The sequence below is a fragment of the Chrysemys picta genome, chromosome 19 (genome assembly GCF_011386835.1).
Source record: "Chrysemys picta bellii isolate R12L10 chromosome 19, ASM1138683v2, whole genome shotgun sequence".
Classification (NCBI taxonomy): Eukaryota; Metazoa; Chordata; order Testudines; family Emydidae; genus Chrysemys; species Chrysemys picta.
This window is the reverse complement of record NC_088809.1, coordinates 4510605-4533673: the sequence shown is the minus strand read 5'-3', so window position 1 is coordinate 4533673 and position 23069 is coordinate 4510605. Positions and strand designations below refer to the sequence as shown.

Sequence of the window (23069 nt, the reverse complement as noted above, 5' to 3'; positions counted from 1 at the left end):
TAGGAACACAAGGGACATTGTGACAGCAAAAAAAAGGCACACAGGACTAATGTGGGCAATGGGAAAAACACAATAGACCCAAAGCAGCATGGCTATGCAGACAGCGATGCTAACCCACCAGTTCCAATGCTAGTGGTCCAATTTTCTAGCACAGACAAGGCTGTAACAGCTAGAAACCCTCAGTCTAACTCCTGCGCAACAGTGTCAAACCAGGGACGACACCTCGTGCAGCAGGATACTATAATGAAATTCTAAAACGGCACAGGGCCTTTTCCAAAAAGCATTGGCACCATAATGGAGTGTCACTAAAAAACACACTGCTGTGCCAGTACATCAGATCCATTTCTGAAAATAAGTAACCATCCCAATGAGTATATTTTATTAGTGCATTATTGAGATGCTTCCAAGAGCCATTGTTTGGATGGATTTATTTTCCTTTTTTTGTTCTTCTCTCAGTGCACATTATTAAATCATTGCTCATTCGTTGCAAGGCCTCGTGGGAAGTCTGCTCCACCTGTTACGAGTGCTGGCTGCATCCTAGAGCACAGTTACCCAATACCTAAATGTTAGCCTAGAACAGGCGCTAGGAAGCTAACTGGGAATGTGTTCCACTCCCAGTGGAGATCACCAGAGCATCCCAGCTGCTTTCTGCCTATGAGATGAGTCAAAGCACAGGCTTAAGGGTCTCTTGTCAGCATACAAGTCCTACGGAGCTTTGCCAGAAAACAGGCTCGTGAGGAATTCATTTTCATACCCCTTGGCTGAACCTCTTGATGAAAAGGTTCCCAGATCATTCAGTTTGCTCCAGAGTTTGAAAAACCCAGGGGCTACCAATGTAGAGGCCAAAATTAAGTGTCCGAGTCCAAATCTTGATGGTGGAAAATCTGTATTTAGTAGCCCCACACCACCACAATGAAACAACAAGAGGCTTCTTTTTCCCTGCACGGGCTTCTGGCCAATTCTGCTGACCAGCAGGACATTTACAGGTCATAAGTTGGAGAACAGAGAAAAGCCACATCACGAACCACCGGCTCGAATACCGGCACTTTCAGTAGTGGTGTCCAGGACAGAAAGGCAATGGAGACGACACCTATCTCCTAACTACGGGTCTGATCCAAAGCCCATTGCAGTGTGTGAACAGGACAGTAACAAGGGCTTCTTCCCAAAGGGGCCACTACCACACCCACAGTCTCTCTTAGGCAGTTCTACTGTCCCCACCTAAACAAAACAAATTCAGCTCTTCAGCTCCCTGTGGGCTACATACCCAAGGATGGCTCCCACTGTCTCCCCTCCCGGGGCTCTCGCAGCCCTGATGCTCCTATGCCTATAGCTTCCTAACTCTGACTCACTGGATCTCTCTCATTAATAGGTCTCTCCCCACACACCCCAGGCGTCCCCTTTTAAAGCCTAATTCGGGTCAGCTGATGCAGCACAGGGGCACTGGCCCTGCTCCCTCTTAAAGGGCCAGCGTCATCCTGGATCGGGACTCTTTCCATAGGCTTTGCTAAGTTATGGCAGTCCTTTACAGAACAAGCCGGGGTACCATGCTGTACCTGCTCTGTGGAGAAAGACCCTGATCCAGCATTGTCCTTAAGTCCATACCTAACTGCAAGCAAATGATTGAGCCCCATTGGCTTCAGTGGGATTTGTGCATATGCTGTAACAAGATGAACCTCAGCATCTTTTTAAAAGCAAACACACTTGCTTAGAATCAGGACCAGAGAGGGGACTTCATGCTCTAGGACTGTCAACCCTCCATCTTTCCCCAGCTCTAAAGTCCTTTTAAATCATCTTAAAGTGAGACTTGTCAATTATCTCTTATAATTGCTCTTTCAGGGCAGTCTTGCCAACTCAGACGATTGTTTCAAAACTCTTATGATAGTTGGTGCTTTTCTCAAAGCCCCAGCTCCTGGAGTCAGGTGATCATGTTAGAACTTCAGTTTGTTTGTTTTTTCCCCCGTGTAACTTTCTAGCCCTTCTGGTTGCATAGAAAAGCTTGAAAATGTAGGAGGGAAAATCCGCCCCAAAGCCCAACATTTAAAAAAAAAAAATCTCATGATATTGGGGGGAAAGGAGGAGCTGACTTGTAATTTTTGAACACTTGGAATTGACAATACCAGGGTAACCAAAAGAAAATACCTATGCTGCCATTGTGTAACCATTGGGAACAGTAGATGGACTGGTTAGGAAGAATATCCAGCGGAATAAAACAAAAATGCGATGAAGACGGGCAATAAAACTATAAAGCATTAAGGAACTGGATACATAATCCATGTCACTTTAAACAATTTCTAGCTATGGTAGGAAAATACAGAGCAGGAATAAATTGGGTGCAGGCCCTCAGCTGCCCAGAATACGCAGCAATGCAGCACTGGCCAAACAAAGCCTGATTTAAACAATGCTATCTGAACTAATGGACTAGTTACTTCCGTTGCTCTTTATTTTAGATATCACATCACACTCCTGGCAAAGCTGGACACGGCCAAAGCAAAGGCTGATGCGAAATGCTGCTGCAGCAAATAAAAGCAGAAGACAGGAAAAGTAGAGGCATTATCAAGCTGTAGGATGGTATAAATTAAGCCTTGTATTTTATTTTTATTTTTTAATTTACAAAGTAACAGGAACAAATAACGAAAGACAACACCAGAGAAAATGTTCAGAGCTGGGTGAAACCTTGTTATGGGCTTCTTCCAACTGATGTGTGAACTCACCCTTCGCTTAAGATAGTTTGTAAGAAACACTTAGGGGGCAACACCTAAAACAAGGCCCAACAGATTCTGCCCAGAAACCAGCACCGCATGGGCACTGTGACCAAGCGGGTGTGAAGGAAGGCAGAACACACAGAAACTGAGAACAGACAGACCCCGAGAGAGAGGCAGATGCAAAAGCAAGAAAGCCAAGCAGTAGCCTGTGAGTACAGAGAGACCCTGGAAAAAAAGCTAGAGCTTTTGGGTCTGTCGGCTAAAGAGGCTTTTTGGGGGGAGGCACGGGAGAAGGGGGATGTCAGTGAATGAACAGAATGTAAATTCAAACAAATACAAGGCAATACTTGCCCAGCATGTAGTCAGCCAGTGGGGATCACAGAGACAAATACTGCTGCTGGATGTAAAATGGCGTAACCAAACCTCATGCATCAGGACATAAACTCATGCCCTCCCAAGGTTTAGGAAGAAAGCCACACACCTCATCCCCCACATCTCTCACATAGCACAGCCTACTTGACTGGGCATCAGTTGTACCCCTCTGCTGGCAGCACAAAGCGAGGCGTAGCAGCACTGCAATTCCAGCTTCTAGCTGGAATGATGTTTACTAATACGTTCCCAGGTCGGGCTCATGCAACCACAGCAGCAGAGAACTGGTGTGACAACTGTGCCCCATCATCTCCACAAATGAAAGAAACGCCAGCGCTTTCCAAACAAGGGAGGAAGACGGCTTCATCCCTTACTCTAGGGGAAATGTATTACCTTTGCGAACAGCCCATTTGGGAGTGAAAGAGGCTCTTTCAGAGGAATACTGGATGGCAAATTTTCCCACCTATCCCCACCCTTCATGGTCCTTTCCACAACCTGCTTTAAACTTGAGCTGAAAGATGTTCCAGCCAGGGGCCTGCAGGAAATGAGTCTGGTGGGTCTTATGCTCAAATAAATTTGTTAGTCTCTAAGGTGCCACAAGTACTCCTGTTCTTTTTTTGGTGGGTCTCAGGCCACGTCACAGATGCTGCACATCCCAACCTGCACAAGCTGACAATCTCCATGGAGAGGGGCTAAGTACTCAATGGGGGCCTGAACCAGAACTTGCTGAGGTCAATGGAAAGATTCCCTTTGACCTAACTGGCCAAGCCACTTTCCTCCCCACTGGTGGGGCAGCAGAAGTGCGGGGCACCTTGCAGCACCACTCCCCACCATTTTAATCATCCTCAGGAGCTAGAGAGAAGGGGCCTCATCTCCAGGCTGCCAACCCAACATCTTTCACCAGTGCTGAGTTCACGTAGCTCGAATGAGTGCTCCCTGAACAGCTTCATTCCATCACTGGCTTTCATCTTGGAGCCCAGAACGCCTTCTGGGCGAAAGAAGAGAGCAGAATCCCTGTGCTGAAAGGACGATCAATTTTAAGACAGGTCGTGTTCCCTCTCCTGACGCCGCCTCCTCCTCCCCCCACAGTGATAATGATGGATTGAGCTTAATACAATGTAGACCTTTTTTTCCTCCCCCTGTTGGGGAGGAGAATGACACATCACTCTGTAGAAGAGGACTGCTGATTTCAGGTAGGGCTTTTCCATTAATTCCCTGGCACAAGGACAGGCTGAGCGAGCAGCAATTTCCACTGTAATTGGGTGTAAAGTGGGAGAGTTCAATCCTCACTCTGGCCATTTCTCAGTGTAATGAGCTCTGAGGAAATCAATACGTAAAAGTTGTCTGCGGAGTATTTCAGACGCGTTGTTACATTCATCATCTTTGTTTTGCAAGCACCACGTTAGAGGTAAGCAGGGCATTTAGCTGAATGTGAAGGGTCTCTCTCCTGCTTTAAGAACTGCCAGTCTTGCTACTCAGACGGACTTGCTCCTTTACAAAGGGCATTCCAGATTCTGGAGCAGTTTTTCATTCCCTTCAAAGAAACTACAGCAAAAATCACCCTTCAATTATCTTATCCAAGGGTTAAAAGAAGGTCTCCTGACTAGAAACACCCAACACTCATCAAGCAATCTGGCGTTAAACTTGGGGTAGATGAATAGGTTAAAAACAACCAAAATTCTCTCTTTATTGTGTCCTATCCAAACTGGAGTGTCCCTCCCAGCAGAGAATAGACAGGACTCTACTGTAATTAATATATAAAGGGATATTTTACTGATGCCGCTGAACAGACAGACAGACCCTGTGGTTCCCTCTGGTTCCTAGCAACCTGACAAACCAAATACAATCTTGTGTTGTCTGGTGTCATTAACAAGGTGTCCCTAAATCTCAGTGCACACTAACGGCTTGTCTACACTTGAAACATTCCAGGGGCACGGCTGCAGCTGCGCCGCTGCAGAGTAAACACTACCTACGCTGACCGGGGGGGGGGGGGGGGGTTCTCCCCTGGCACAGGTAACCCACCTCCCTGAGAGGCGGTAGCTAGGTCGCTGGAAGACTTTTTCCTTCCACCTAGCGCTGTCTACACCAGGGGTTAGGATGGCTTAACTATCTCCCTTGTTAAGATGACATAATTTGCTACGTAGACCAGGCCTAAGCAATCGTGGGATGAGACTGCTGACTATACTGCACAGAACCTCACCCAGGATTCAGACAGAACCCAGAGGCAGCAAAATCCAACAGACAGGGAGCTGGGTGAGGAGTCAAGAGACCTGGGTTCTGGTTCTTGCCTTTCCCACTGACTTGCTGGCTACGTCACTTCCCCTCCCCTCCCACCTGTGTAGTCTAGTCTAGTCGATCTGAACGTAAGCTCTTTGGGCCCGGAATGGTCTCATAGGGCTTGTCTACACAGGGAAGCTATACAGGGGTAAAGCAGGGTGAATTTAAACCTTTCTAATTATGCCGGTGCAGCTCCCCCACGTGGGCTCTCTTATTCCAGTGTAGAAGAATCTTCTTCCAGTTTAGCTTATGTTTCTTTGGAAGCCGTTTAAGCTAAGCTGAAAAAAGGCACTCTTATTCCAGAATTGGAGTGTCCACCCAAGGAGCTAGAGTGGTATAACTACAGTGGTTATGGTGTTGAAGTTAACTGGTAGGACTGGGGAAAGCTCCCGTGTAGAGAAATACATGTTTGTACACCACCCAGCACAACAGGGCTCTAATCTTGTGTGCATTATAGCAGCGCCTAGAGGCCCCAACCAAAAACACATATCAAACTCTGGCTGGGATCTGTGCAAAACTCACCAGTGTCTCTCCCCAGAGCTTTGGGCAGACCTGGTTCATTTGGATTAATGTGGATTTAGTCCCTCTAGGATGGGAACATCTAGCTAGTGTTTGACCCCTCCTATTTTGTATTGCTCCTTCCGTCTGTCTACGGAAGAGACCTGGATTTGCACAACACTGTTGAAGTTTATTCTACCATCATCGTACAGAAAGTTGGTTGGAAGAACACAAGAGACTCCTGTAAGTGAAAGGGTCTTTCTTTGATCCTTCGGAGAGAGATTCAATCCTACAGTAACATAAAGCACAGCTGGAACACAGGGGGGGAATTGATTCATATGAACATCTAACACCCTGTAAAACCAATCGTATTTCATGTCACTCAAGCAGAGCTCCCTTTCAGCATAAAATAAAATCAGTGAATCAACTAGTATGGCTGTCAGGTCAGGAGGCAGCTTAGCTCTTCGAAAGGAAGCCCAAGTGAAAACAATCACTGCCTTGCAGGAGGTGTTTCCATGGGGGGAGGAGAGGAATAAAACCCAACAAGACTGCAAAAAGCAATGATCTTTTCAGCTTCAGCTGAGCTCGATTGTAATGCCTTGCTCACTTTAAATGTTTCCCAACTTTGTAAAATAGTTTCAAAGTGAGATACTTCTCGCAAGAGAGATTTAAGGCGGCGCTAACAGCCATTTGTCTTCCTGGCAGAGTTCAGACCTTCTGTTTTCCATTTTATTAGTATCATTATCAACGGCACCGGGCATGTCTGGGAACCACAGGCCATTGGGAGGACTGGCTGTAAGTCTCCAGGCTCGCTTGGCACAAGATAAGCTGTTCATTAAGGCCGATTACCAGTGTGTTTTGAAAGACGCCAGATACAGTAACTCAATTGCAGGCAGGAATTGCATTAGGACAGAATGGCCAAATAAGCACGGAGGAAAACGCATGCTAAATAGCTGGTGTGTGTGGAATATTTTTGATCTCTGGCTGCTAGTTTGCATCAGGCACCTAACAGGCCAATGATACTGAAGTTCTGCTCCCCTCACCCCCCGGGGGGTTATTTATCATTTCCAATGTATAGGAGAATGCGTCAACCATGTATTCTATGTGTGGATACAAGAAAAGCAACTCTGTGATCATTCATCAGCTAATGATACAGAAAATCTCCCCGACAAGGCAAGGAACCACACACTTCCTCAGGAAAGCCCAGGGTAAACAGGCTGACAGCACCCACTGAAAGTAAGGATTCAGTCAGAGCAAGGGAGGGGAGCAAGGACATGCTCAGCTCCCAGTGTCCAGAGAGGAGTGACTCGAGGGACTGTCAGCTGGAGAGGGGACCTCCAAGGACCCGAAATGCACAGTGTTTTATATGGTAGATCAAACAGAACATCCTGAATCATACCCAGCAATTAACTGGGGACCCAAGAATGAAACACAGTCAAGTAAGTTGGCAGCACTAACTGAAGCTTCCCAGCGCACTTCCAGAAGGAGGGCACTGCAATAACCCACTACAGGAGGTCACAAAGGTTCACCATGTAGAGCATTAACTGTGAGCAAGAGAACAGAATAGAAAACTCAGAAAACTGCATCACGCACAACAGGGAGACAAACCAGACGTGGAGATTTTATTTGCTTTACAATAACAGTGGCCTGTGGGATGAGGCTCTCCTGGCTGTTAACGACCACCTGGGATTAAACTTAAACTCCTCTGCCCGCTTGTTAATTGGCAGAGATATCCCCCTGCCTGCCTGAGCCTGCTCTCCCCTATTTGCACATGCAGCACCGTGCAGCAGGAACACCGGGCTGAAGGGGAGAGGGAGGGATGGCCCACTCTCAGACACACTCACTGAAGATTTCAGTCTTTATTTAGTTTCTCAGAGGCAGACTGAAGGGGTTATTAAAACATGCAAGTACTTCTATCCATCAGCGGAGGAAAGGGCTGGCATTTCACTAGCAATCTGCAGAGGGCCCCATGGTGGGAGGGTTGCTGGTGCTGTGCCAGTTTTTCCGAGCAGCACCAGAAATGCAGATAGGCTGGGGCTGAGGCATCGTTACTCAATGGTCCTTGACTCTCCAGGCAGAGGGTTCAAGAGAAGTGGCTCCTAGTGCTTCACCAGGCCCAGGGAGATAGAAGGTTATTTGTTGATCTTGTGGATCATTCTGGGGGTTCCCTCCTCCCACCTGCTATCAGTAACGTGACAAGTTCTAGCCACACAGATTGACCAGCAGCTCTACCAGGGCCAATATTCCAGCACCGATCAGCTGACCCGGAGGGCAATGCAACTGATGCTTTTGTATGTAACATACCGTACAGCATCTCCGCACTAATGCCTGGTGATGAGAGCCCCAATCCAATAGACTCCTTCCCTTGACTTTAATGGGAGTTGGAACAAGTCCTAGGGTGCGAACCCTTCTCCCACACACCATCCCTTAGCACTGTGGCTCTTCCAACATGCCTCACAAACCAAGGCTCTCCCTGGGCAGTGATCCTGGACCTGAGTAAAGCTTACAGGAGGAAATTCAAAAGCAGGCAATGCTCATCCAGGCTTGGGTTTCATTATAAACCTGAAACTGTCCGACGGACAGTGATCAAAGGCTGGTTGTTTCACCTAGGGGAATGGGTACTGCCAGAAACCTGGGAAGAGCCAGCCGATCTGAGTCAGTATACAGTGAATAACTGCTGTGCCCTCTCTCCCAAGCACTTACTAAACACTATACCATCCACATCCATAGTCAGGCTCCTCCTAGGGCACCTCCGACACCTACTTAGTGATCGCTCGGCTGGCTTGCCTTGGGAGCTCTGATCTGCTAGAGCAAGTTGCCTCAGACGCTCCGCGCACCGTAACAGAGAGGTTGTCTTGCATGCCAGCCACAATGGCCTGGCCCCACACCGTCTCCCATTCTCCACTGTGCAGACCACGCGCCTCTCTGCCACAATCCCACATCACTGCGCAGCTGCTTGCGTGGCAGAGTAACATCAGATCTTTCCCACGCCTTTGTGAAGCGTCTCTGAATGCAAGTGAACAGCCAGAGTCAAAGCGGAGCCAGCTCCACACGCCCAGCCTGCTCTGTGCATCACCAGCGTGGCCCCGTGGCTCCCGTTTTGAGAGCTGCTGCACTGGAGGCTTTTACATGCACCCTCCCAACTGCAGGAAGAGAGGAGAAAAGGAAACAAGAAAAACCACGCAGGATAGGACTGATGGGGGCATCTGTTTGTAATGAGCTGGGTTTCCAGTGATCCCTTCCCAGGCTCAGGCGCTAGGGAGATATCAGGTGGTGACAGACACATCACTAGCCCCCTGAAGCACAGTCATCCTTAGACAACAAATAGCAGCGTTTCCTCCTGCAGACCTGGAAGAAGCTGCAGAGAACACAATAACCAGGAGAGACAAGGCAGGGTGATAACAACATGGGTGGTGTGCTAAGCATCAGACCAGTCCTGGAGAGCCGGCGCTGTTGTTCCACGGTGCCACCACCATCCCCTAACCTGCTGTGAGCCAACACATTACTAATTCATCAAGGAAACCAAGATCAGCACGAGACGGGGAAATCTGCCAGTCATCACTCATCACCCAGCGGCTAAAAGGTGCCCTGCTGTTAAGCCCTAGCCCATAACTAATCCTGGTTTGTTTGGTTCAGGCCAGGGGGTTTCCGGTTCACCTCCCACAGCGGTTGTACAAAAGATTCGGAAGAGGTTTGCTTTATGGAGAGGGGGGCAAGCCAGCCCACATAGCAGTGTGACTGTTACCCTGCCTGTCTGCACAGGTAGCATCTCACTTAGACATGCCGGGGTGGTTGGGTGAGGGTAATGGAAGTGGCTCAACTTCCCTTTTCCCCCCACCTTCAAGTTCCTATTTGGGTCACTTTTTCTGCTTGCTTCTCCCACCTCCAAAATATAAACACAGCAGCTTTAATTCTGCCCAGCACTTTTCGTAGCAAAGCAGTCTCCCCCCAGTGCAGAAACACAGTTACAGAGCAGGACGCATACCTGGGCACCCAAATCTCACACCTGGGCACTGAAGCAGGCCCCTGGGAACAGAGGCCTGGTACTGACACACCTAAATGCTCTTGGAATACCTACAAGTAGATGCCCAACCCCACACCTAAATGTGACGCCCAGCCAACTGCTAGTGGAGAACCTACATCCAGATGCCAGACCTAGGTGGCCACATGTAGTGAGGCAGAGTGGCCTCCCTCTGGACTGGATAGCGAGGGAGCACTACACTCCCTTTGGTGAGCAAAGCCAAACCCGTCCCGGTCCCCTGAACGGAAGTACCAGGGCAGGGCCAGAAGCGTAAAAGGAAGGCTCTGCAGCTCACTTGGGCCGGAGCCAACGGATGCCTCTGCCTTGCTGCGGCACCCAGGAGCGGAACCTGCACTCTGCCACGCCCTGCCCTCAGAGGAGACGAAGGCAGACGAGGAGTTGCCAGGACTACCATTGGCTGTATACCCCAAGGAACCAAACCCCGGGGAGGTAGGAAGTAGCCCAGGGCAGCTGACGATTGGCTGGCTACAGGGCTGACCGCGTCTCAGTCGGCGTGTTGTGGCTGGATCCCCGCCGACCCAGTGGCAGGCCACTCTGCCACTGCTCAGGCCCTGGGCTGGAACACGGTGGAGTAGGGCAGGCCCGTGTCCCCCTGCCACCCCAACCCCGGGGTGGCCGACTCTCCACCTTAGACCAGGAGGCCTGTGCCCTGTGAACCCCCTTGCTAGCACCCTAGAGTGTCTGCCGGGGGCACAAACCCCTTTCAGGGCCCCTAGACTGTGTGGGCGCTCCCCCTTACCGGAACCCTGAGACTGGCTGCCTAAGCTCCCAGCTGAGGCTAAAGCCTGTCCCCTGCTCTGCCCCTAAAGGGTGATGGCTAATTGACTGTGTCTGTTTGCTGGCTGCCTGAGCCCACAAGCCCAGGCTAAAGCCTACCCCCTGCTCTGCCCGGCCCCAAAGGGCTAGAGCTTATTGACTCAGCGTATCTGCTGTCTGCCTGTGCTGCCTTTCTGTCAGCCCCATTGCAGGGCTGTGAACTAGAGTCTACGCAGGCCGCTGTCCCGCCTGGGCGGGACAAAGGGCCCAAACCGTTGTTCTGTGTTTGCCTCTGTCAGATTGGCCCAGAGCTCTCTAGACTTCTTACGGCCTGACCCTGCCGGTACGACCAGAGGCCAAGGACTAAACCCCAAGACAGCGAGGCAGAGTGGCCTCCCGCCCCACTGGAGAGCAAGGGAGCACTACACCACATACAAAAATTAGGCCCAGCAAATTAAAGAAAACAAGAGCTAAAGAGTTAGCTGAAGGTGTGGAGGGGCCGAGTGTGTGTGTGTGTGTGTGGGGGGGGTTCTGGGCAGTTTGTGGAACAGAAGCAGGTATCCACCGCCCAGCTGTGGGGAGAATCCTAGAGAGACTCAAGGCTGCAGCCAGCTGAGGTGGTGGGGAGGTATTAAGAGGTGGGCTTAAGACGGAAAAGGAGGAAAAGTAAATGGAGCTGCCGAGCCAGTGATGCTACCCGGGCGATGTGCTGCAATCCTTTGATCAAAGCAGCTTTCCCCTCCACGCACCATTTTAATGTGCCTTGGAGACAAAGGGTTAATGCAGACCCTTATTTTCAGGTTATTTTTCCAAGAGAATCCCAGTTTCCAGACACACAAAAGGCCTGATGGACCCCTCCCCGGCCCCAGAAGAATCTTGTCCCCCAGTCAGAGGTGCTCTAGGAAGGTTATTCTACTACGGTCTAAGCAGAAGATTAAGAACCACTCTGTTCCTGGAGGGCAAGGCATCCTCCTTTTCAATCCCATACTGGCTCTTCCTTAAACTGTCTGCACCCCAACAGCTTGTAAGGGAGAAGGGGTTCACATCTGGGCTATAATGAACTCCCTTTCTTTGAGAAGAACCTCCGGCCTGTTCCTAATATGACCCAGTGCTTTGAGGACTGTACTGGGAGCCAAGACTCCTGGTTCTACCCCGCCTCTGCCACTGACTTCTTGGGTGACCTTGAGCCAGTCACTAGGGCTGGGTTTTAAAAGACACTCTAGGAAGTTCGGTCCCCACGTCCCATTGAAGGGTAATGGGGTTTAGAGGCCTAACTTTCCAAAACATCTGTGTGCTTCAGCTACACAGTGTGTAAATAGCCATAATGAGGCTTAATCATCTTTGCAAAGCACTTTGAGCTGTGTAGATGAAAGGCCCTACATATGGGTAAGTGCACACTGCTACTGCACCTTATAAAAACTAGAAATCTTTGGCACATGAATTTTTTGCAGCAAACGGGACACTCAGAATTCAAGTTATTCTAGGTGCAAGCAGCATCGTTTTTAAATTCAGTCATTCTCAAGACTGCTGCATTGCTCCCACTTTGCCCCTGCCACTAACGTGTAGGAAATGGGAGAGGAATGTGCAGAGACTTCCATTTGCTCTTCACTACCTACAGCAGAAATTCCATCAGTGGGTTTGCAAAAATGAAAGGGACAGATAATATCTACTGATGAAAGTGCTCATGGCTCTCCTTATCTTTAATGAAACTGGAAATGCGCCATGGTAAAAACTCCCTCTAACGCCCTGGGAGTTATGAATTAATTCAACTGAACTGCAACAAAAATATACTTCCCCAAAAAGGCCCGACTACTTTGGTGTAAAAGGAGAGTGAAATTAATATTCATTATATATATGCATACAGTATTTAAATTCATCTACCTCATCAGTCAGACTGACTTCTTACTACACTGCAGCATCTTTAATTACATCGCTCGCCAGCAAATTCAAAAGATACATATATGGAAATATTTTCCTTCCAGTTTGTAATCTGTTTTATTATGGACTGTGGAGCTTAAAATGCAAAAGAAGAAGAGAAAGGAGCCGGTTTTCCAGAAACGCCCTTCTGCCTGGCTTGCACAGGCTTTACAACACTTCCACACCCAGCTGCTTTCCAACGAGCTCCTGAACTCAATCCACTGAGCCTGAGCAGTGAGCTAGAGGATCTCCGCTGATCATGCCAGCACTGCATGAGTGGGCACGCAGCACTAGGCTCACTGTGTGAAGGATTTTCCGTGCTGAGGGAGGGGAGTCTCTAGAGAGTTGTGAGCTATGACAGACATAAGCATCTGTATTAGTGACTTCCCTGGCAGCCTGCTCTACTGTCACTCAGCCGCTCGTTTTCAACAGGCTTCTTACTGGGCCCAGGAAGCTTGTGAGCACTTCCATCGCTCAAGACAGGACAGTCATGGACAACGATCAGCCACTCCATGGAGGGGGTCACTATGCAGGCATAACATCTACGCATCTCACTGGTGACCTTCCCAGCCCTGGGTGAAATTCAATGTCCTAGGGATCATCTTTAAAGCCCAGCATGTCTGGGACCTGGTTATTAAAGAGAGTGTCTGCGTCTGTTGCAACAGCCAAGAGCTTTTCAGTGGTAGTAGTGAACACTTGATACTAGAGTTGGTCAAAAAACGGATTTTCTTTCCCCATGACAAATTTAGAGATTTTGAAAACAAAATTCATCCTGGATCAGGATGAAAAGACAAAATTTCTAGTTACTTTAGACTACTAATAGCCTCTCATTAGAAAAAGAAAATCAGATCTGATGACTATATTCCTGTACAATGTCTCTTTAAACAAAAACTGGTGTAAGGATTATTGTTTTGTTTCAGATATTTACATGGCAAGGACTTGTAAACCTGTTAGTACTTCCTAAATAAACAGTCACATCTATTTTTTTCACAAAACAAATTTGCAATTTTGTTTGTTTGGGATCAACTGACATGTTGTTTTGATTCTGACCATTTAAATCAGACATATAGATACACATAAATAAAGTCAATTTCAAAATAAAAATAAAAAAATCTTCATTCTGAAAATGTCAACATGGGACACTGACATTTTTGAATTTTTTCCAATTTTTTCCTCTAAACAAAATTTTGTTAAAATCTATAGAATTTTGCAAAACAAATTGTGTTTTTTTTTAAATAACATTTTCAGACAGAAAACTGTTTCCACCAGCTCCACTCGCTACTCGGATTGCCCATGAACTCCAGATCATGCTACATTTTTGTGCAGTTAGACTTTTGCCCTGACTGTACCTTGTCGCTTGTGCCTGGTTCTTTCTTTGATTGGAGAGTTTAGGCCCAGTAAGCATTTAGGAGGGACACGCTAAACTCAAATCTGAGCTCTGTAGTTTTTGCTGGACATTGTACTAAGCCCCAAGGGTGAAAATTCTGGTTCCATTAAAGTTAATGGTAAAAATCCCCTGCTCAGTCTGCTATGTCTCTCTGGGTTTTGGAAAGGAGGAGGGTTTTGATTGGTAGCTTGACTTCAATAATTCCGGGATATCACCCTATGTGCTTCTGACATAGATGCTCACTAAGATAGTAAATGAAAAAGGTCAAAGTACATTTTGAGTGTATGCAATGTAATCAATGCACCCTTTCACTTATGTCTCTCTACTGATCCCCTTGCTTACACTGTCACTCATCAGTGTGCTATCTCAACCCCTCTCTCTTTAAGCAGACAGACTCTTTGGGGACTCTCTCTTTTGTTGTACTGTACAGCACCAAGCATGTTGGCAATGCTAAACAAATACTAGAACATGGATGTTCTTGCAGATTGTACATGCATGTTAAAAGGAGGCCTGCTGAAAATCTCCCCCCTAAAATACAACACATTATTTTACAAAGCCAACTTTCACTGGAAAATAGATCCCAACCCACAACAGCAGCATTATATATTGCTCTACACTAGACAGTATATGCTATAATTTCACAAGGGAGGCAGAAGAGCGTAGCTGAACTGCACACATGACACAGACTTTAGATGGAATTTAAAAGACAACTCACCTTACTAGCGCCTGGGAGCAAGTGCAATTTGACATATGGATCAGCCAAACCATTATGATCCATTGGCTTCAGGCCCTGAAGAGGAGATAAAAAAAAGCAGGAAAGGTTACAACACAGGCCAGCTCTTTACTATTCAGACTGAGCAGCCGCTCGATGTGACTTAGAATCCATTTTCTACCTCAACAAATATACCCGCCTAACAATTATGTCATTTCCCCAGAACTGGTCGATGGAAAATGTATCAATGCCATGGAACCCAAGCTGTGCAGCAAAAAGCCAGACACTCGGAAGTCAAATGCAGGGTGCAATTCTGACCAAGAAAGAGCCTGTGGAAGACTTCACTCCCAGTACTTAGCATTAGTGGTATTGCATCTCTGCTGTTACTTTAGCAGCCAATCCTGGCACCCAAATCACAATTAATTCAAGAGTTAAGTAACTCAGCTCAGCAATTTTGGAGGTATAAAATTACAGGGTTCTGCCATTCCATAATTGCTTATGTGCAAACACACCTCTGCTGTTGTGGCAGTACTTCAGTGCACACCATGAGGGGCTGATGGCACCTATCTAATCCCCGTGATTAATGCACGGTGTGAGGAAAGAACAGCCTTCAAACAAGCAGGAAGCTGCTTTCAGCCGCCTGACGCTTTATTTGCGGAGAGACTCCTGAGGCAAGAGAGTATGTACATAATGAACCTCTCACAACCCTTCATCGATTATAAGGCTAGAGGGGACCGTTGTGATCACAAAAGCCAGGTCTACACTACAAATTTGGGTTGATGCAAGTGATGTTGGCATGAAGCCGCCAGTTAGCACATCGCTTCTGCGCATGCATGCTTGGCTACACACCGCACCGATGCAAGGACTCACCAGGAGTGCTCGTGTCAATGCACAGTGCTGTGCACTATGGGCAGGTGTCCCACTGTGTAACCACCACCATCCAGTGCACTGTCTTTTGGGAAGTTCTGGCAATGCACGGTGGGGCAGAAACAAATTGCTCAGGCCACTTTGACAGCACAGAGGAAAGATTCAACTATGTGCTCAGCAGGTGAGGAATGACACTTTTGGAAGACTGAAGGGACACTGGGATTATTACTCACCAGGCTGGATCTCACTGAAAAAACATCCCAATGGTTATAGCTGCCTGCTGTGTCCTGCATAACATCTGTGAAGCAAGGTGGGGAGACGCTGCCACTGGGGTGGAGGACAAGCGATTGTCTGCTGAGTTTGAACAGCTAGACACAAGGGCTATGAATAGAGCTCAGCACGGAGCTAGAGAGCTCAGGGAGGCTTTGAAAGAACACGGGACAGTGAGCCACAGTAATGCATTGTGGTGTACTGTGCTCTACCCGGCCCTGCTGTTCTGGGGCCTGTAAGGAATTGTGTGGTGCTTGGTGTACATCTGTGAATATAACACTGTCAGTGCTCTTGTTAATTTTGCGGTGCTTGCTGTACATTGATGATGATTACACTGTGTTTGTCACCGATCCTGTGAGTTGTGTCACACTGTACAGTAACAAATAAGTGGGTGCTTTCAGAACTGCCAGGCACTCCGCAGCATATGTTGAGAGCTAATAAAGACGACTTATTTTCTAAATAATAGAATTTTATTCAGTAACAAAACCATCACAAAGAAAAATCTGTGCAATTTAAAGGTAAATACATTAAAAACTTAGTAAATTAATGGAAGAGAACTTAACAAGGGGAAAGAACATTCCTGTCCATTTTACCTACACATCTAGCAACCGTGCGTCTCACAGGTCTGTGTATGCGAAGCAGTGGTTGACCTTAACGTCCCCTCGGGTGGAGTGGGACGGGCAGAGATGTGGCCCCTGATGCCATGTGGAATGTTGAAGGGGGTGTTGAGAGGTGCTACAATGGAGTTCTCCATGGACTGCAAAGGGCGGTGCACCCACAATAGCTGAACCTGCAGGTCCACAAGAGTCTGCCGCATCTGTGTTTGCTGCTGGAGAAGCCCTATTATGTCCTGGTGAATCTCCCTCTCCTTTTCCTGCCAGGACTTCCTCCTATCTGCTCTCTCCTTCTCCTGGCTGTCTGCAATGTTCACCCTTCAGGCCCTTTGCTCATGGTCACACCATGCACTGCAGCCGCTGAAGATCACAGGCACCAATCGGCCTCCCTTCAGCCCCTGTGCCAACAGAGGGATGAACAAAGCCCATTATCTCTGACCAGGAGAGAGCATGGGTGCATTCTCCCACCCTCCCCGGAAGCCTCACTAGTCCTGACATCAGCAACGCAGCTACCCATGCAGGTTACCTAAGTCCTTCCCTGATACCGTGTCCCCTTCCGGGCCTTATAAACCATCCCCGTCCATTCCAGGGAGCTTCCCCTCCTGAGCTGGAATGGCACCATGGAAGCACCACTCTCTCAGGCTACTCTCTTATTTGGTTTCCCTACTTTGCTCACTTGCCCCAGGCAGGCTCCTTGCTGGGTTGTGCAGTCCAGATGGTCCTGTACTCCCAAAAGCCACCTGAGCATCCAAACAACTGCAGAACAGCAAAGGTCAGCAGTGACCTTTGGAAGTGCAGAGCAAACAGATCATGAACACAAGGCGAAACCCCCAACCACCTGCCATACTGCAAACCCCATGGACCCTGTAACAGGCATTTGCTGGAAAGCTGAATATGGGGTGGGGGCTAGAGCTGGGCGGATGCTGCCAACAGCACTAGGGACCATCGTAGCATGGTGAGTCCTTCTTCATTACTTTTCACGATTGTTGGAGCGCATGGCTTCTGCCCACACACTAACAGCTTAGGAGGAACTATTTGATACCTGCACACAGCTCAGGGTATTCACCAGTTCACTCTCCTCCCATCACCCAGTCAGGGAGCAGAAACCATACCATGTGACCCAGTAACCCATCACACCCCCTGCATGACAAAGTATGTATTGTCCAAGATTAATCAGAGCAAACAACTGCCAGACAACCCATTGGCAGAAACATATTCACATAAACTGCTGGTCAAGTGATTGCACACAATGAATAGGTTTGTAGAGATCAAAGCCTGCTTGTGGATAACTCAAAGCGGAAACATGGAGCTAAATAATTGGGATACAATAGCCACAATGAATAATCCACCCAGCTCCACCACATTGTGCATGACCTGGGGGGGGGGTCTTTATTCTCACATATCCTGGATTTGCAGAGCAAGAGTTCTGGCTGTCTCTGGTTTGAGGGTTTTTGCAAGGAGTATGATGCTTCTTATGAGTTTGATGCGTGCAGACCTCTCTCCATCAGAGAGAAACATCAGTGTTCTGCCCTACAGGGAGTGAGTCGAAACAGCATTCTGGTCTGCAGAAAAGTGAATTTTTCTTCTAAATCACAGCCATATAACCGCCAATTGAAGGGATGAAAATATCAGTGGTGAATGCAGGCTAAACGGATTTGCTTTAACAATGTTGCATTTCAATTAATCTCCTGGACCCAGCAAGTAAGGAACAAAATAAAAGAGAACCACTGAAGAAAGGCGATTACATTAGTTATGGAGCCAAAGCCTGATAGGCTTCCCAGCTGTGGAGCTAGGCACACAATGCACCGCAGAACGGCAGATCTCCTCTCTTGTAAAACCTGGGGCCAGATCTTCAGCTAGTACAAACTGGTTTAGCATCAGTGGCTCTATGCCAAATTACATCCGTCAACGATCTGACCCTACGGATTCAAGAAGAAAATAACAGGGGGCAGCATGGTCTAGTTGGTAGGGCACTGGCTTGGGAATTAGGAGAGCTGGGTTTTCTTCCCCTCGGTTTCCTCTCTCACCCTTTGTCTGTCTGGTCTATTCAGAGAGTGTAAGCACTTTGGGGAAAGGAATGTCTCTTTGTATAGCTTTGTCTACACACAAACTTGCATCAGTTTAATTTTGGCTTAAGAGTGGCCTACTTTGGTTTAGTTTAAACTTGTTCTCTGTCAACTTAAAGAAAAGTCAATTGGGAACAGGTTTCAAGTTAAACTGAGAAAAGCCACTCAAACCAAAATAAGAGCATCCACACAGAGGGTTGAACCCATTTAACTAAAATAGGTTTAAATTCACATCTTCGTTTATACCACTGCAACAACTTTCCTGTGTAGACAAGCTGTGTGTGTTTGTGCAGCGCCTAGCACAACGGTGCCTCAGTCTCAGTTGCTAATAATAAAGGACAGGATGGGAGAGACCAAGCTGGAGTGGGATATGATAGGGAGTCTCCAATCTCTGACAGCACGCATTACTGGTTCACCGAAGAAGAGCTCTGTGTAGCTTGAAAGCTTGTCTCTTTCACCAACAGAAGTTGGTCCAATAAAAGATATTACCTCTCCCACTTTGTCACCATTCCACCTGTCAAATGTGAACTCAGCAGAGAAGACGACGCCATAATCCACCTCGTAAACCAAACTCACCGTTTTCTTCAGCCTCTGACATTTCATTACCAAGCAAATCCATGGGGTTATAATTAGGGAGGTATAGAAGACTGTTTATTCCAAGCAGATGGCTGCAAGAGAGACCCTGAGCCAGCACTGATCTTTATTGATAACACACTGTAGCAGACAAGATTCAGAGCTGGGGATGGGGGGCAGAAGCATTCTCCCTGCAGTATTTATTCACTGACAGAGTAAAGCTTGGGGGGGAACTAGAGAGCAACCAGTGATGCTTGTGATGCGTGAGAGCTCAAACCCACAAAGCTGTTACCGTTACACCTAAAGGCCGCAGGACTAGACACCTTTTGCAAACGATGCAATGACCCAATTTTATGAATATTTTATTAATATGAATCACCTCATTTGCATTAACCCAACCTACCGTTAAATCCATCAATTCCCATTCTCTTCCCCATCAAATTCAAAAATCCTCCTTCTGAAACCCATAATTCCCCCCCGCCCCCCCAGCTCGGTTGCTCTCTGTCAGGAGATGGAAGCAGCAGCAGTAAATATTTATTTTGCGGGAGCTTCCCAACACTCCAGTTGGGATCGGGGCCCATGGCACAGGGCCTGCACCAACACAGATGTGAGACAATCTCAGTCCTGAAGGATTTGCAATATAAAGCCTAGAAGCAGCTGCTCAGGAGCACAGAAAAGGGAATCCAAATTCATGAGTTTCTAGGCCAATTTGGAAGACCAACCTACAACATACCCTGGCTACCCCAGGCTGGTTTCAACTGGGATCCTGGTAACTTGCTGAGAATTCAGCTGCAGGAGGAGAGAGAAAATATGGCTTTATCCCTAATCCTCTTGAATGAAGGTGACTGAAATACAAAATGGCACGAGTATAGTGCAGCACCTGGCACAATGGGGCCCTGGCCTCGCGGTGCTACTGCAAAACAGTTAATGGAAGCCATAATCTCGTCTCCTTAACCCCACGTCTTAAACAGAGAAGTTTGCTACATATGCATGAAGTACTGTGCTAATGAAGACAATGGCCTGAATCTGTCCCCACTTGCCCCTGTCAATCAGGGTGTGCTGTGCTGAAGACAATGGAGTTACCTTGGTGATGGGAGGCAACATTGGTGTTTGTCACCTGACAGCAGTGGCTCCTCCATTTATACTAGCTAATAAAATACAGTGGGGAGAGCATCCTGCCTTGCACAGATTGTTCCCATCAACCAAGGATCCTAAAGACTTTCCCAAACACTAAAAGCCCCTGTGAGACTGGGCGCAGTATTATCCCCATTTCACAGACTGGCTAATGCAGGGGTAGGCCTAGCTTGACACATGGCTGAGGCTCATTTCTTGGGAGACAGGATTAAGGAGGTAAATGGAGCAGCAGGCTGGGAACAGAATGTTTGTACTAGCGAAGATAAGGGGGGAACCCCCAGGGAACCGTTCACAATGGACAAGATAAGTCAGGAATGCAAAGATGAGGTAAAGAGTAAGTCGTGCATGGACAGAGCATACTGTACAAGGATTGGTTCCTACAAAGTGATCAAGCCAACCCCCAAATGTGTGATGCAATGTATGGGAAATGCAATGTAAGGTGTCAAGGTAAATCAAGGAAGAGGGCTGCTGTGTAACTTTGAATGTGTGGTATGCCCTATATCCACTGATCAGCTCCACCTAGCTTGCTGTATGCCAAATAAAGGCACCTGAGCAATGAGACTCAAGTCGGACCAAACTCTTAGGGAACCGAGTGAACAAGATCTCAGGGGAAGCCCAACAGCAGGCCCAGAGGGAAGAGGTCACCCAGCAAACCACTGGCATTGCCGAGAACAGAGGGCCTGAGCTGTAGCCTGCTGAATTCAGTCCATTTTTCCAGAGACATCAGTGGGTTTTGGAGCAGCCCAAAGTTCAGGAGCTTTGATTCCTGGTGCTTGGCTTTTATCACTAGACAACACGCCTCTCCTGCTCTCCAGGGGGATCCCCAATACTGACCGTCACCGTCCTGGGGGTCAGGGGCCAGCCTTGCTCACAGCCTCCCCCTGCAAGGTCCTTTGCACGTGCCTGTCATGCCAGGCTGAAAATAAAGAAGTAAATGAGCGAATCCCCCATGCAGATAGATGGAGGAAGACAAGCCACTTTGTAATTCACTCACTGATTCATTTCAATTAAATTACCTTCAGAGGAGGCTATTAAGGGCTTTTTAAACAGATGCAGCCAGGAAAGCGGAGTGACAGCGGCTTGGAAAATGGTCAGAAGCTCCTGATGTCATTCCTCTCTCCCTCCCAAACTGCTTGATGTGATTTAGGCACATGGTATGGCTAATTTTAGCATGAAATAGACAAGCCCTTGCTACAGCCCAGCAGCTGCAGTTCATGTCTGCTGTATTCCCCTCTCCTCCAGTGAGTCCCCTCCCAGCTGGCCTCAAACACCCCCGGCTCCCTAATGCTCCCCCCGAAGCTTGGGCCAATGTGCATCCAGCACTAGGGTCAGACACCACCCACCAGAGCCTTAGCTCCACCCCCATTCAAGGCTAGAGGATTCTGGGCAGCCTCTGTGCATGGGGCAGGGGAGAAAGCACAGGGAGTCCCCCCACTTCCCTGTGCCTTGCACAAGGGCTGGCCAGAACCTCACTGGGGAGCACAGGCCCTGCTCCCAGCAAATGCTCCAGTGGCCTTGGATAGAGCTGTGTCCATTGCGTGCACACCACCCAGCAGGGCCGGCTGCTGTGCTAGGTGAGAACGCAGCCCATCCACACCCTCATGGCAGAATCTTGCCCTCAGAGAGACCCAGAGCAGTGCCACAACGAAAGCTCTCGGGCAGCGTCCCAGTTCCTGCCGCCCCACCTCTGGAGCAACAAAGCCTTTGGAAAGCTAGAGTAGAAGTCGAGGCTGGCGCTTAGGGCTCTGGACAATCGGCAGATCTGGGGGTCAGTTCCTGCTGGAATGGAGCTTGCAATCTGGGCTGCTCAGTTTCCCAAAGTCATTAACTCGAAGCATACCCTAGAGGTGCCTTCGCTCGAACACGAACGTGCCTTGCCCAGCCCTGCATCCCCCCAGTGAAGTGCAGACTCAGCTGAGGTGGGTTGGTGTTTAAGAGATGCAATCCAATCAGCAGAACACCTTCCAAGGCAAACAGTGGGTGACATCACCTGGGTTTGCAATATTAAAACAGGCTTTCTCGGGGAGGAGGAAAAATTAAATGCTAAGGATACTGACTGCCCTCATTGGGGGATATCAGGTGGGAGTGGGTCACTGAGGCAGCTTTCATGTCTCGGAATCTGAGTCTTCATGCTGGTTTAGAAGGTCAACACGTGAAAACATGTTTGACCTCCTCCCAGCACCCTTTGTCATGCATCACAAGGTCAATGCACTATTTGGTGTGACTATCATGGCTGCTCGGGAAAAAGACGTAGGACAGGAATAGCAGAGGTTGGGGGCTGCAAGTCCGGGTGGATGTCCGTCAACAGAGCTGCGTGTGGGGAGCCCAGCGCTGGAACAGTAGTGAGAAGATGTGGGTCAGGATTGAAGAAGACAGGCAGAACTGTGTGGGTGGGAGCCATAGCTTGGAATAGTGAAGGGGGAAGATGTGGGTCAAGACAGATGCACTGGCTGATGTGTGTGTGGAAGGAGCCCGGGACTGGAGTAGCAGGGGTGGTTGCTGTGCGTTGAAACTGAGCAGCATCAGCACAGCTGTGTAGAGGGAGCCTAGGGCCAATGTATACTAGGACAGAAGAGCTTAGCTGCACCGACAAAGCTGGCTGGCCACACTACGCATGGATCTAGGTGATCCTATTACATCCTGATCCATCATCTTTTTACACGTCAATGGACAAACTCCCCTGGGCTTTAATGCAGTTTCCCATTGGCTTCAACAAGAATTGGATCCACCCCCGCTTTCATGGGAACTCAAATCCATTCAAGTCCAGAAGAATAAAACAATGCGATCTACCATGCTCCTTGCCAGGCCGCGAGGAATTCACCTGAAAAAGATTCATTTTCCAACTGCAAGAAAACGCACCACAACTCTCCAGAGATCAACGGCCC

The 23069-nt window shown here is 48.3% G+C and overlaps 1 protein-coding gene across 1 annotated transcript in view; it reads right to left on the bottom strand.

Annotated features, from left to right (window-relative positions):
* The window catches only part of DOC2B (double C2 domain beta), a 144337-nt gene that overhangs the window by 74976 nt on the left and 46292 nt on the right, over window positions 1-23069 (bottom strand). Inside the window, exon 3 of the mRNA XM_005298150.4 lies at window positions 14664-14738. Coding sequence (XP_005298207.1) covers window positions 14664-14738 — 75 coding nt within the window. The remainder of the gene's footprint in view (window positions 1-14663; window positions 14739-23069) is intronic.